Raw genomic sequence first — 13,576 nt, 5'->3', positions numbered from 1 at the left:
TAAAAGGCATTCCAGGGTTACTTCATCACTCGCCCATCCCAGCTTTAACACCTCCAAATGCATCTAGCCTGCCTTCATCAGGTATGCATGACCAATAAACACATTTCTCCAGAAAAACAAATGGAAACCCAACTCTGGGTTACATTTCTTTATAATGAAGTTTCCCAAAGGTGGAAATTATAACTAGCCAGTTCGCCCTTTATCTGGTTGGTCTCAAAGCTCCGGCCACTGCGATCTGACCTTTTGAACAGCCCAGGAATTTCTCAGAAGGCAGGGGAAGCAGACAACTTCCCTACCTCCAAATTCTCCCCAACTCCCCTTCTCAAAAAAGAGGGATGAGCAAGTAATATCCTTCCTCTCATTCATTCTCTGTGATCACAAAACCTTGGGGAAATCAAAAACGGCTTCTTTTCACAGGAATATGAGGAACCCATGCCATAAACAACCATTCCGAAGAAAAAGAGGCCATCCTGGCCTAGAAAACACTTTGCAAACAAAGAGATAACAAGCTTGTCTTAGACACCTGGACCTAAGGCATTTGGAGACAAGACTGAAATGCCAAACCAACAGGACGTGCTGAGGTAACTAGGTTACTATCAGGGCAGAAGGCGGAGGGGACCTCGGACTCCTGGGAACTGGGAAAGCAACCAGCGCCCCCTACACGCACACACACAATCCGTCACACCCCGACGAACCCCGAAGCTCTTCCACGATGAAGTTTGGTGCCTTTGCCCTGAAAGATGACAGCCATCCATCACAGGAAGTCCCTTCAATCTAGTCTTCTAAAACTGATAAAAATCAACAGCGCCTTGTCCTAGCACTATAAAACATCCCTGAGCTATGGCATCCTAAGAATGGGGAGGCCTGCCCTGAACACTTGGTCTACACTGGCATCCACACTACCAGGCACTCTCTAGGCCTGTTTAACTCCCTTCAAAGCACTGATCACTGTCTGTGGATGCCCACTAGGACATAAATGGTGCGAGAGCAGGGACCCTGTCTGATACTCACTCCTCTATCCCCAGTGTCCAGACAGGGCTGGGATAATTACAAGCACTCACAACCTCTTGTTGAAAGGAGGACGGGGAAGGGTGTGAGGAGGGGAAAGGGAATCATGTCTTTATATCAACTTCAGGCACATCATCAATGTGCAAGTCAATACACAAATACCAAGTAATCCTGGGCAGGTGTTGCTCTTATACTCTGGGCTCCTTGCCTTCTCTCAGCCCTAATGAGGAGGAATTTCTTTCCATAAATAATCTCCATAGAATGCAGAAAGATGGAGGAAGAGGCAACTCCCTCGTTGGTTCTCAGCTCAAAAGTGCATAGTTTTGAAAATAATAGATTAGCTTAGAAAAGGAAAGTAATGGTAGGCATCTGCAGCATTTATTAACTTAACCATGTGGTTGTGCGTACACACGTGATGGAGAAAGAGAGAGAGTTATGAAAGCCAAATGCGCACATCTGTATTAAAGATTAAAAACTTCTTTTTAAAAGTAATGACTAATGACTTCCACTTGATCCTCTCTCTTCTCAGCAGGACTCGTCTCTAGATCACATATACTTATTTTTAATCTCTCTTGGGGAAGAAGAAATACTAAATAATAGGATTACATTGGTTTACCAGAAATGAAGATTATCTACTGAAGAAATACAGGATTTTCCCCCCCCACTTATTTACTAGCCTGGTCAAAAGCTCAGGCACAATCAGAATTCATGAGGTTACCTTAGACAGTGGGTAATAGATGTATTCTGCTCCACATCCACAGAAAGGTCAAGAAAATCTTCATCTTTGCTACTAACCTGAAGCAAGAAAAGAAAAAAACATATTAGGCACAAAACACACAATAGACAGAGTAGACAGAACTTTGAACACCTACGGTAACCAAAAAACCATAACGCCAGAGTCGTATGTGGCTTTGTAAACAGTCATTCCTCAGTATCCACCGGGGACTGGTTCCGGGACCCCCATGGATACCCAAATCCACAGATGCTGAAGTGTATTGTACAGAATGATGTCGTATTTGCATATAACCTAGGCACATCCTCCCCTATACTTTAAATCATCTCTAGGTTACTTACAATATCTAATACAATGTAATTGCTATGTAAATAGTTGTTATACTGTATCATTTAGGGAATAATGACAAGAAAAAAAAGTCTGTATATGTTCAGTACAGACTTTTCTATCTGCGGTTGGTTGACCCTGCTTAAGGGGAACCAGCAGATAAGGAGGACTGACTGTACTCACTGGCAACCAGAGTTACCTCAAAAACAACCCAATCTAGAGAAAATCCCAAATTCTCTATTGAACCTTCTCCCTGTGTCAGCTTTGACAAAGAGCTTTTGATAATTCAAACTCAACCACATTTCTCTCCCTTCTCCATTCACTTCCTCCATCGTTTCAAAGTAGAAAGTATCAGACAAACATCATATAGCCCAGAGCGGCAGAATGACAGAAACGGCAAATGGGCAAGAGACTTAGAAAACCTACTAATCAGATGACCACTCCTTCATTAAGTTGTTTGCACCTTCTACCAGTTCCTTGAAATCACTCCCTTTCTCTGGTGCCTCATCATCCAAACTGTCTGTGGAGCCAAGAAGCCTAATGGGTGATGAACTGGAGAGTCCCGCTGACCACACATAGAGCTGTCCTCCAGCCCAGGAAGTGGTCATCATTTGCAGAGGCCTGTGCTGTCTGCAATAACAATTGGACCTGTAGCTGGCCTGGAGCCTGGGCTCACACGGGCCCGCCATACTGGGGACGGCTCTCAGCAGGCCTGGGTCACTGGCCCCAGCAGTTTCTCAGGCCTCCACAGTTCACACCACACCAGTTTTGGGTCTTGTACTTACTGAAGCCACACAGAGGAAGTGCTTACATTCCAGCAGTGCTCTGGCAAGCCTGGCATTTCACTGTCTTGGAGTGGGAGGGACAAACTAGCCCAGCAACTTCTCTGAGGTGCTCAATTAGCAGAAAAATGAAAATAATGCTTCTTTAAGTGTTAGAACTACCCCATGATTCAATACTCCACTGCTAGGAAATTATCTAAAGAAATACTCAGAGATGTAGACACGATCTGTTATAAGTACACACAAGAATGTGTGTTGAGACAGGCTGCCCAGCTCCACATCCTCTCTCTGTCACTTACAAAGTGGATGACTTTAGGTCAGTTACTTAGCCTCTCTGTACCTCAGTGTCTGCATCTGCAGAGTGGGGACAGTAAGAGTATCTATTTCAGAAGGTTGCTGTAAGGATGAAATAAGATGATACACATAAGGTGCTTTAAGAAGTATGGTGACAGACGGTAATTGGTCTTTCAGTGGTGAACATGATGCAGTCTATAGAGAAATCGAAATATAATGATGTACATCTGAAATTTATATATAATGTTATAAACCAATGTTACCTCAATTTAAAAAGAGAAGTAACCACTCAACAAATCGAAGAAGGGTAAACATTTTTAAATGGCCTAAAATGGTCAAAAAGTTGAGAATGTTTTACTGCACTGTGGGTACCACAGTAAATGAAAAGGTAGGCTATACAATTATATATAAGTTAATTCCAACTTTGCAAGAAAAAGGCATGTATACATTTAAACACACACATGCCCTACTTCTATCACCTTGCTGTAAGTTTTTTATGGCACTTATTACTGCTGTGTAGAATGCATGAATGGCCCCAAATCTTCATCATTGCCTATACTGGCTTCTTTGCTGTATGACTTTTACAGATCCTCTCATCAAGAGGCATACGTCCCAACCCCTGATTCTGAGTTAAGCCATGTAACTTGCTTTAGCCAATGGGAAGTTTGAAGACATGTTATAAGCAGAGGCTTGAACAAGCCCTGGTGAAATTGCTCTCTTGTACTTCTGTCATCACCATGAGAAGGAGAAGCCCAGGCTAGCCCACTGTTCCCAGGAAGAAGACAGGAGACCCATAGAGGAGAGCTGTTCTCACTAAGGTGCCCAGCCAAGCCCACTCAAGAACGCAATGCCCCTGTGACCTGCAGACACACAAGTGAGTCAGTGGAAATACAAATACACAAGTTCAGCCAAGTCCAGCCTAGATCAGACAGCCTTCAGCCAACCCAAAGTTGCATGAATTATAATAATAAGTAATAGCTGATTTAGTCTCAGAGTTTTGGGGTGGTTGGTTACAAAGCAATAGATAATTGATACAATTATTTAACATTATAATGTTTTATTTTTATTTGTTTATTGTCTACCTCTTCCTTACTAAAATGAAAGTTCAAAAGACTGGCTTCAGTAATGACTAAGACACTGGCATTTCAACACTCCTCCAGAAAACTATAAATTCAGGTAACTTCAAGAAATATCCAACTCAATTAGGAAAAGCAACCTAAGGATTATAGGTTTTCCAGAGGGAGAAAGGAGTAGAGAGCTTGCTCAAAGAAATAATAGCTGAGAACTTCCCAAACCTGGGGAAAGAAGTGGACTTAGAAATACATGAAGCCAATAAAACCCCTAATTACATCAATGCAAAAAGACCTTCTTCAAGGCATATAATAGTAAAATTGGCAAAATTCAATGACAAAGGAAAAATATTAAGGGCAGAAAGGAAGAAGAAAATAACCTACAAAGGAACTCCTATCAGGCTTTCAGCAAATTTCTCAGGAGAAACCTTACAGGATAAGAGAGAATAGAATGATACATCCAAAACATTGTAAGAGAAAAACTCTCAGCCAAGAATACTCTATCCAGCAAAACGACCCTTCAGATATGATGGAGAAATAAAAGCTTTCCCAGATAAACAAAGCTGACAGAGTTCACTGCCACTAGACCTCCCTTACAAGAAATGATGAAGGAAGCCCTTGGGCCTGAAACAAAAAGGCAAAGGACTACAAACCTTTGAGCAAAGAGATAAGTAGATAGACAAAATCAGAAAATTGCAGCTCTCTATCAGAACAGGTTAGCAAACAATTATAACATAAAAGATAAAGGGAAGGAAAGCATTAAAAATAATTGTAAAAACTTTAATTTACTCACAAACTCATAACAAAAAAAAGAATAATTTGTCACAGCAATAACCCAGAAGGGGATGAGGAAAGGGATGGAACTTGCTTAGGCTAATGTAAAAATGAGGCTATCAGAAAATGGATTATCTCATCTATGAGATCTTTTTTCAATTTTTATCTTTTGCTGAGGAAGATTTGCCCCAAGCTAACATCTGTGCCAGTCTTGCTCTATTCTGTATGTGGGTCACCACCACAGCACAGCCACTGCTGAGTGGTGTACATCTGCACCTGGGAACTGAACCCAGGCCGCTGAAGCACAGCACACTCAACTTAACCACTAGGCCACAGGGCTGGCCCCTCATCTATGCGACCCTTTATACAAACCTTGTGGTAACCAATAAACAAAAAATCAGGCTGAGCCACAAACTATAAATAAAGAGAAAACCATCACAGAAAACCACCAAACTGAAATGGCAGTCAGAAATACAAGGGAAAAGAAACAATGGACAGATAGAACAACGGGAAAACAAGAGATAAAATGGCAGTATTAAGTCCTCATATATCAATAATCACTCTAAATACAAATGTATTGAATTATCCAACCAAAAGACACAGAGCAGCTAGATGGACTAAAAAACAAGACCCAACAATATGCTACCTCCAGAAAACATACCTCAGGTCTAAAGACAAACAGGCTCAGAGTGAAGGGATGGAAGACAATACTCCAAGCAAAGAGCAAACAAAAGAAAGCAGGTGTTGCCATAAAACAAAGAAGACTTCAAGATAAAAAAGACAATGAGATAAAACAAGACAAAAAAGATAAAAACAGACAATGAGCAACAAGGAGGGGTAGTATACAATGATAAAAGGGACATTCCACCAACAGGACATAACACTTCTGAATGTATATGCACCTACCATGGAGTGCCAAAGTATACACATCAACTATTAACAGACCTAAAGGGAAACCGACAACAACACAATAATAGTAGGAGACCTCAACACCTCACTTCCTTCAATGGGTCAATCATCCAGACAGAAAGTCAACAAGGAAACAGTGGCCTTAAACGAAACATTAGACCAGATGACCTTAACAGATTATATAGAGAGAGTATTCTATCCAAAAACAGAATACACGTTCTTCTCAAGTGCACATAGAACATTCTCAAAGATAGACCATATGTTGGGAAACAAGGCAAGCCTCAATAAATTTAAGAAGACTGAAATCATATCAAGTGTCTTTTCCAACCACAATGCTATGAAACTAGAAATCACCTAAAAGAAAAAAGCAGGGAAAGGCACAAATATGTGGAGATTAAACAACATGCTACTGAACAATCATTGGATCAATGAAGAAATCAAATGAGAAATCAAAAAATACCTGGAGACAATGAAAAAGAAAACACAACATACCAACTCACATGAGATGTAGCAAAAGTGGTACTAAGAGGGAAACTTACAGCAATACAGGACTATCCCAACAAACAAGAAAAGTCTCAAATAAACAATCTTAAACTACACCTAACAGAATTATAAAAAGAAGAACAAACAAAGCCGAAAGTCAGCAGAAGGAGGTAAATAATTAAAATCAGAGCAAAAATAAATAAGAGATTTTAAAAAAAACAGGATCAATGAAACTAAGAGCTGGTTCTTTGAGAAGTTAAACAAAAATGACAAACCCTTAGACTGACTCACTAAGAAAAGAAGAGAGAAGGTGCAAATAAATAAAATTAAAAATGATAGAGGAGCAATTACAATGGATATCACAGAAATACAAAGGATTATAAGAGAAAACTATGAAAAACTATATGCCAACAAATTGGATAACCTAGAAGAAATGGATACCTTCTTAGGTTCATACAACCTCCAAAAACTGAATCAAGAAGAAACAGGGAATCTGAATAGACCAATCACAAGCAAAGAGACAGAAAGTCCAGGACCAGATGGCTTCTTTGGAGAATTCTACCAAACATTCAAAGAAGAGTTAATAACTTATCCTTCTCAAACTATTCCAAAAAACTCAATAAGATAGAATGCTTCCTAATTCATTCTATGAGGCCAACATCGCTCTGATCCCAAAGCCAGACAAGGATAAACCAAAGAAGGAAAATTACAGGCCAATATTGCTAAGGAACATAGATACAAAAATCCTCAACAAAATATTGCCAAATCAAATACAGCAATACATTAAAAGGATCATACATTATGATCAAGTGGGATTTATACGAGGGATACAGGGGTGGTTCAACATTTGCAAATCAATCAATGTGATACACCACATTAACAAAATGAGGAATAAAAATCACATGATCCTCTCAATAGAGGCACAAAAAGCATTTGACAAGATCCAACATGTATTTATGATAAAAACCCTCAATAAAATGGGAATAGAAGGAAAGTACCTCAACATAATACAGACCATATATGACAAACTCACAGCCAACATCATACTTAACAGAAAGCCATCCCTCTGAGAACAGGAACAACACAGTGGTGCCCAATCTGACCTTTCCTATCCAACATAGTACTGGAGGTTTTGGTCAGAGCAATTAGGCAAGAAAAAGAAATAGAAGGCATCCAAACTGAAAAGGAAGAAGTAAAACTCTCGCTGTTTGAAAATGACATGATTCTATATACAGAAAACCCTAAATCCACCAGAAAATTATTAGAAATAATCGATACCTATAGCAAAGTTTCAGGGTACAAAATCAACCTACAAAAGTCAATTGCTTGGGGCCGGCCCAGTGGCACAGTGGTTGAGTCTGCATGCTCTGCTTCAGCAGCCCAGAGTTCAGAGGTTCGGATCCTGGGCACACACCTACACACCGCTCATCAAGCCATGCTGTGGCAGCAGCCCAAACAAATTAGAGGAAGATTGGCACAGATGTTAGCTCAGGGCAAATCTTCCTCAAGCAAAAAGAGGAAACTTGGCAATGGATGTTAGCTCAGGGCAAATCTTCCTTACCAAAAAAAAATGAGTTGCTTTTCTATACACTAATAATGAACTAGCAGAAAGAGAAGTCAAGAATACAATCCTGGGCAGGCCCTGTGGCTGAGTGGTTAAGTTCACATGCTCCACTTCAGCAGCCCAGGGTTTCACCAGTTCGGATCCTGGGTGCGGACCTAGCACCAGTCATCAAGCCATGCTGAGGTGGCATCGCACATGGCAGACCCAGAAGGACCTACAACTAGAATATACAACTCTGTACCGGAGGGCTTTGGGGAGAAGAAATTAAAAAAAAAAAAGACTGACAACAGATGTTAGCTCAGAGCCAATCTTCAAAAAACAAAAAAATCCCATTTACAATTGCAACAAAAAAAATAAAATATCCAGGAATAAATTTAACCAAGGAGGTGAAAGACCTACACAACAAAAACTATACAACATTTTTGAAAGAAATCGAAGAAGACATAAAAAAAATGGAAAGATATTCTATGCTCATGGATTGCAAGAATAAACATAATTAAAACGTCCATATTACCTAAAGCAATCTACAGATTCAATGCAATCCCAATCAGAATCCCAATGACATTCTTCACAGAAACAGAAGAATCCTAAAATTTATCAACAAAAGACCCTAAATAGCTAAAGCAATCCTGAGAAAAAACAGTGAAACTGGAGGCATCACAATCCCTGACTTCAAAATATACTACAAAGCTACAGTAATCACAACAGCATGGTACTGGCACAAAAACGGTGTTCTGTGGACACACACATCCACGGAACAGAATTGAAAGCCCAGAAATAAAACCACACATCTACAGACAACTAATCTTCAACAAAGGAGCCAAGAACATACAATGGAGAAAAGAAAGTCTCTTCAATAAATGGTGTTGGGAAAACTGGACAGCCACATGCAAAAGAATGAACATAGACTGTTATCTTACACCATACACAAAAATTAACTCAAAATGAATTAAAGACTCGAATGTAAGACCTGAAACCATAAAACTCCTAGAAGAAACTATAGGCAGTACATTCTTTGATACTGGTCTTAGCAGCATCTTTCCAAATACCATGTCTAGTCAAGGAAGGGAAAGAAAGGAAAAAATTAACAAATGGGACTGTATCAGACTAAAATGGTTCTGCAAGGCAAAGGAAACCACGAACAATATGAAAAGACAACCCACCAACTGAGAGTAAACATTTGCAAATCACATATCTGACAAGGGGTTAATTTCCAAAATATATAAAGAATACATATAACTCAACAACAAAAAAACAAAAAAGCCAATCAAAAAATGGGCAAAGGATATGGACATTTTTCCAAAGAAGATATACAGATAGCCAACAGACACATGAAAAATGTTCAACATCACTAATTATTAGGGAAATGCAAATCAAAACTACAATGAGATATCATCTTACACCTGTCAGAATGGCTATAAAGAACAAGACAAAAAAATAACAAATGTGGGAGAGGATGTGGAGAAATACACTGCTGGCAGGAATGCAAACTGGTGCAGCCACTATGAAAAAGAGTACAGAGATTTCTCAAAAAACTAAAAATAGAAATACCATATGATCTTGCTATCCCACTACTGGGTATTTATCTGAAGAACATGAAATCAAAAATACAAAGAGATTTATGCAGCCCTATGTTCACTGCAGCATTATTCACAATAGCCAAGATGTAGAAGCAACCCAAGTGCCCATCAACTGATGATTGGATAAAGATGATGTGGTATATACATACAATGGAATACTACTCAGCTATAAAAAAAGACAAAATCGTCCCATTTGCAACAACATGGATGGACTCTGAGGGTATGATGTTAAGTGAAATAAGCCCAACAGAGAAAACTACCATATGATTTCACTCATATGTGGAAGACAGATAAACACATGGATAGAGAGGACAGATTAGTGGTTACCAGAGGGAAGGGGGTGGTGGGGTGGGCAAAAGGGGTAAAGGGGCGCATACGTATGGCAATGGATGAAACCTAGACTACTGGTGATGAGCATGATGTAGTCTATACAGAAACTGATATACAATAATGTAAACCCAAAATTACAAAATGTTATAAACCATTATGACCTCAATAAAATAATTTTTTTTAAAGCCATAGGTAAAAATCAGATCCTAATTTATAGAGAAAAATGACACATTCAATACAACAGAATGATTCAGTTGGAAGCTGACCTGTCTTCAAAAACTAGCAAGGCCAGAAGACAGTGGAACACCTTTAATGTGCTAAAAGAAAAAAAGTATCAACATGGAATTCTTATATGCCATAAATTTATCTTTCGGGAAGGAAGGCAAAATAAAGACAATTCATTATTAACGGACTGGCACTGCAAGAAAGGTTAAAGGAAGTTCTTCAAGCCAAAGGGAGATGATACCTGATGGAAATGGAGATCTTCAAGAAAGAATGAAGAGCATCAAGAATGGTAATCATGACACTGTCCTGTGGGGTGTATAATATACATAAATGTAATACATATAACAACTATAGCTTAAAGGACAAAGTAAGGTGTGGGGGGAGGAACAGTCACCTAAGCAGGTATAAGCTTCCTCTATGTAATGTGAAATAGTGCCATCATTAACTGTTAGTAGACTGTGAAAGTAAAGAATGCATATTGTAATCTCTAGATCAACCACGAAAAAACAACAGACACACAAAGATACACTAAGAGGAAAATTGAAATGGAATTGTAAATTAATAAATATATATATATACACACACACACACAATCCAAACAAAAAGCAGAAAAGGAGGAACAGAGGAACAAAAAACTGAAAAGGGAATAAACAGAAAACAAAATGAGAGCCCCAAACCTAACCATATCAATAAGTACATTAAACATTAATGGAATAAATACTTCAAATAAGACAAATTGCAGAATGAATTTTTAAAAAAGCAAGACCAGCTATATGCTGTCCACAATAGCTAAACTTTAAATATAAAGACACAGATATGTTGAAAGCAAATGGATGGAAAAAGATATACCGTGCAAGGAGTTAACGTAAGTATGTAGTGAGCTATATTAATATCAGATAAAATAGATTTTAAGATGGAATTATGAGACATAAAAAGTGTATTTCCTAATAATTGGGTCAATGTACCAGAAAAACATAACAATAAAAAATATGGAAGGCCATCATAACAGAGCCCCCAAAACAGATGAAGCTAGAACACTATTCACCAATAAAAAAGAATGAACTACTGATACATACTACAACACAAACGAACACCAAAAACAGTATGTAAGTGAAAGAAATCAGACACAAAAGACCACATGTTCCATGATCCGATTTATATGAAATGTCCAGAAAAGGCAAATATCTAAAGACAGAAAGTAGATTAATAGTGGCCCAGGGCTTGTACCAGGGATTAACTGCTGGATCCAAGGTATCCTACTAGTGTGATGGAAATGTCTTAAAACTAGGTTATGATGATAGTTGCACAACTCAGCAAATTACAAAAAAAAAAAAAAAAAAAATCACTGAATGGATGAATTTCATGGTATATAAATTATACCTCTCCAAAGCTAGTTTTTAAAAGTGAAAAACTCACGGAGCAAAAACTGACAGAATTAGAGGGAAATAAGACAATTCTACACAGTTGGATATTTTAACATCCCTTTCTTGGCAACTGATTAAAAAACAATGGAAAAAAATCAAAGACACAGAAGATCTGACTAACTATATCAACCACCATGACCTTCTGACAATTACAGAATACTGCACCCAACAACTGCAAAATATACCTTCTTTTCAACTCAGAGGTTCTCAGCAAGGGAAATTTTGCCTTCCAAGGACATCTGGCAATGTCTGGTGACATTTTTCTTTCTCACATCTTGGGGTATGCTACTGGCATCTAACAGGTAGAAGTCAAGGATGCCACTAAACATCCTATACTGCAGAGAGTAGCACCCCGCAACAAAGAATTATCTGATCCTAAATGTTAATAGTTCCAAGGTTGAGAGACCCTGTTTTCAAATACATTTACCAGGTTAGACCATGTATGTGTTAGGACACAAAATATGTCACAATAAATTCAGAAAGATTGAAATCATACAGAATACATCCCCTAATCACAACAAAATTCAAAGTCAGTAATATTAAGATATCTACTTGGAAAATCCCAAATATTTGAAAATTAAACAGCATACTTCTAAGTAACATATGGATCAAAAGAAAAAAATTACAAGAAAAATTAGAAAATACTTTGAACTAATGAAAAAGAAAACATATCATAATTTGTGGAATGCAGCTAAAGCAGTGCTTAAAGGGAACTTTATAGCTTTAAATGTATATATTAGTAAATAAAAGGGCAGGGATTATCTTTTCTGTTTTGTTGGGTTTTTTTTAAAGATTGGCACCTGAGTTAACAACTCTTGCCAAACCTTTTTCTTCTTCTTCTTCTTCTTCTTCTTCTTCTTCTTCTTCTTCTTCTCCCCAAAGCCCCCCAGTACATAGTTGTATATTCTAGCTGTAGGCCCATCTGGTTGTGCTGTGTGGGATGCTGCCTCAGCATGGTTTGATGAGCAGTGCTAGGTCCGGCCCAGGATCTGAACCTGCAAAACCCTGGGCTGCCAAAGTGGTGCACGCAAACTTAACCACTCAGCCATGGGGGAGTCCCTATCTTTTTCTGTTTTAACTGCTATGTTCCTAGTACCTAAAATAATGTCCAGCATTGAGTAGGTATCCAATAAATATTTACTAAATGAATGAATAAATAACTGAAGAGAAGACTAAACAAATGGAAAGACGGCTAAATGCCAATAGTGGCATCTGGGTGTCAGAATTTATGAATGATTTTCTTTTTATACATTTCTGTGTCTGATTTTTTAAAAAACAATCCACAGGTATTATATTTTTTAATTAGTAAAATGTGTGGGTTTTTTTTTTTTTTTTTTTTTTTTTTGGTGAGGAAGATTGGCCCTGAGCTAACATCCGTGCCAATCTTCCTCTATTTTGTATGTGGGATGCTGCCACAGCACAGCTTGATGAGTACTGTGTAGGTCCACTCTAGGATCCAAACCTGTGAACCCCGGGCCACTAAAGCGAAGCAGGTGAATTTCCTACTAACCACTGGGCTGGCCCCAGCAAAACTTTTTTTGTATACTTAAACATCCCTTCTCTGGGAGAAAACAAAAGGATTATAGTCAACTGAAACGATGCATAATTTAGATAGCTAGGATCGGGTTCTACCCAAGCTCTTATACTTGAAGGGGCAAAAACAAAGAAACATTGTGTCCTGTTGGATGCAAATCTTCTTTTCTACTTAATTGTTTCAGCGAAACAATTAGTTGATCTAATTAACTAACTGAAGAAAGCTACTGTAGCTTTCTCAATTCCCAACACACATTGCTTTCAGAATTAAGAGTGTGAGAAAGCACTGCTGGGGTGCATCCACCCTGCCGGGGATATCAAAACACACATCAGACCCTTCCATGTGGATTTTTCTCTCCCCCTGCCTCAGACTGACACAGTCAAAAGCAATGAATGATCAAGCAATTTTTTTTTCTTCTTTTCTTTCTCTCTTCCCAGAAAGCTGCCAGAAAATAAAACCATTTTCTTCCCCCACACAGGACCTCATTCTGTTCTAAGTGAAAATACAGCTTGTCTCCAAGGAAACGTATATATCACTAA

General features: G+C 38.5%; 1 protein-coding gene across 1 annotated transcript in view; it reads right to left on the bottom strand.

Moving 5' to 3' along the window:
• Window positions 1–13,576, bottom strand: part of USP46 (ubiquitin specific peptidase 46) — a 65,591-nt gene that overhangs the window by 17,869 nt on the left and 34,146 nt on the right. Inside the window, exon 5 of the mRNA XM_008516310.2 lies at window positions 1,727–1,803. Coding sequence (XP_008514532.2) covers window positions 1,727–1,803 — 77 coding nt within the window. The remainder of the gene's footprint in view (window positions 1–1,726; window positions 1,804–13,576) is intronic.

Source organism: Equus przewalskii, chromosome 3, assembly GCF_037783145.1.
Source record: "Equus przewalskii isolate Varuska chromosome 3, EquPr2, whole genome shotgun sequence".
NCBI lineage: Eukaryota > Metazoa > Chordata > Mammalia > Perissodactyla > Equidae > Equus > Equus przewalskii.
Note: the sequence above shows the minus strand (reverse complement) of the source record. Positions and strands in the feature narration are given on the sequence as shown.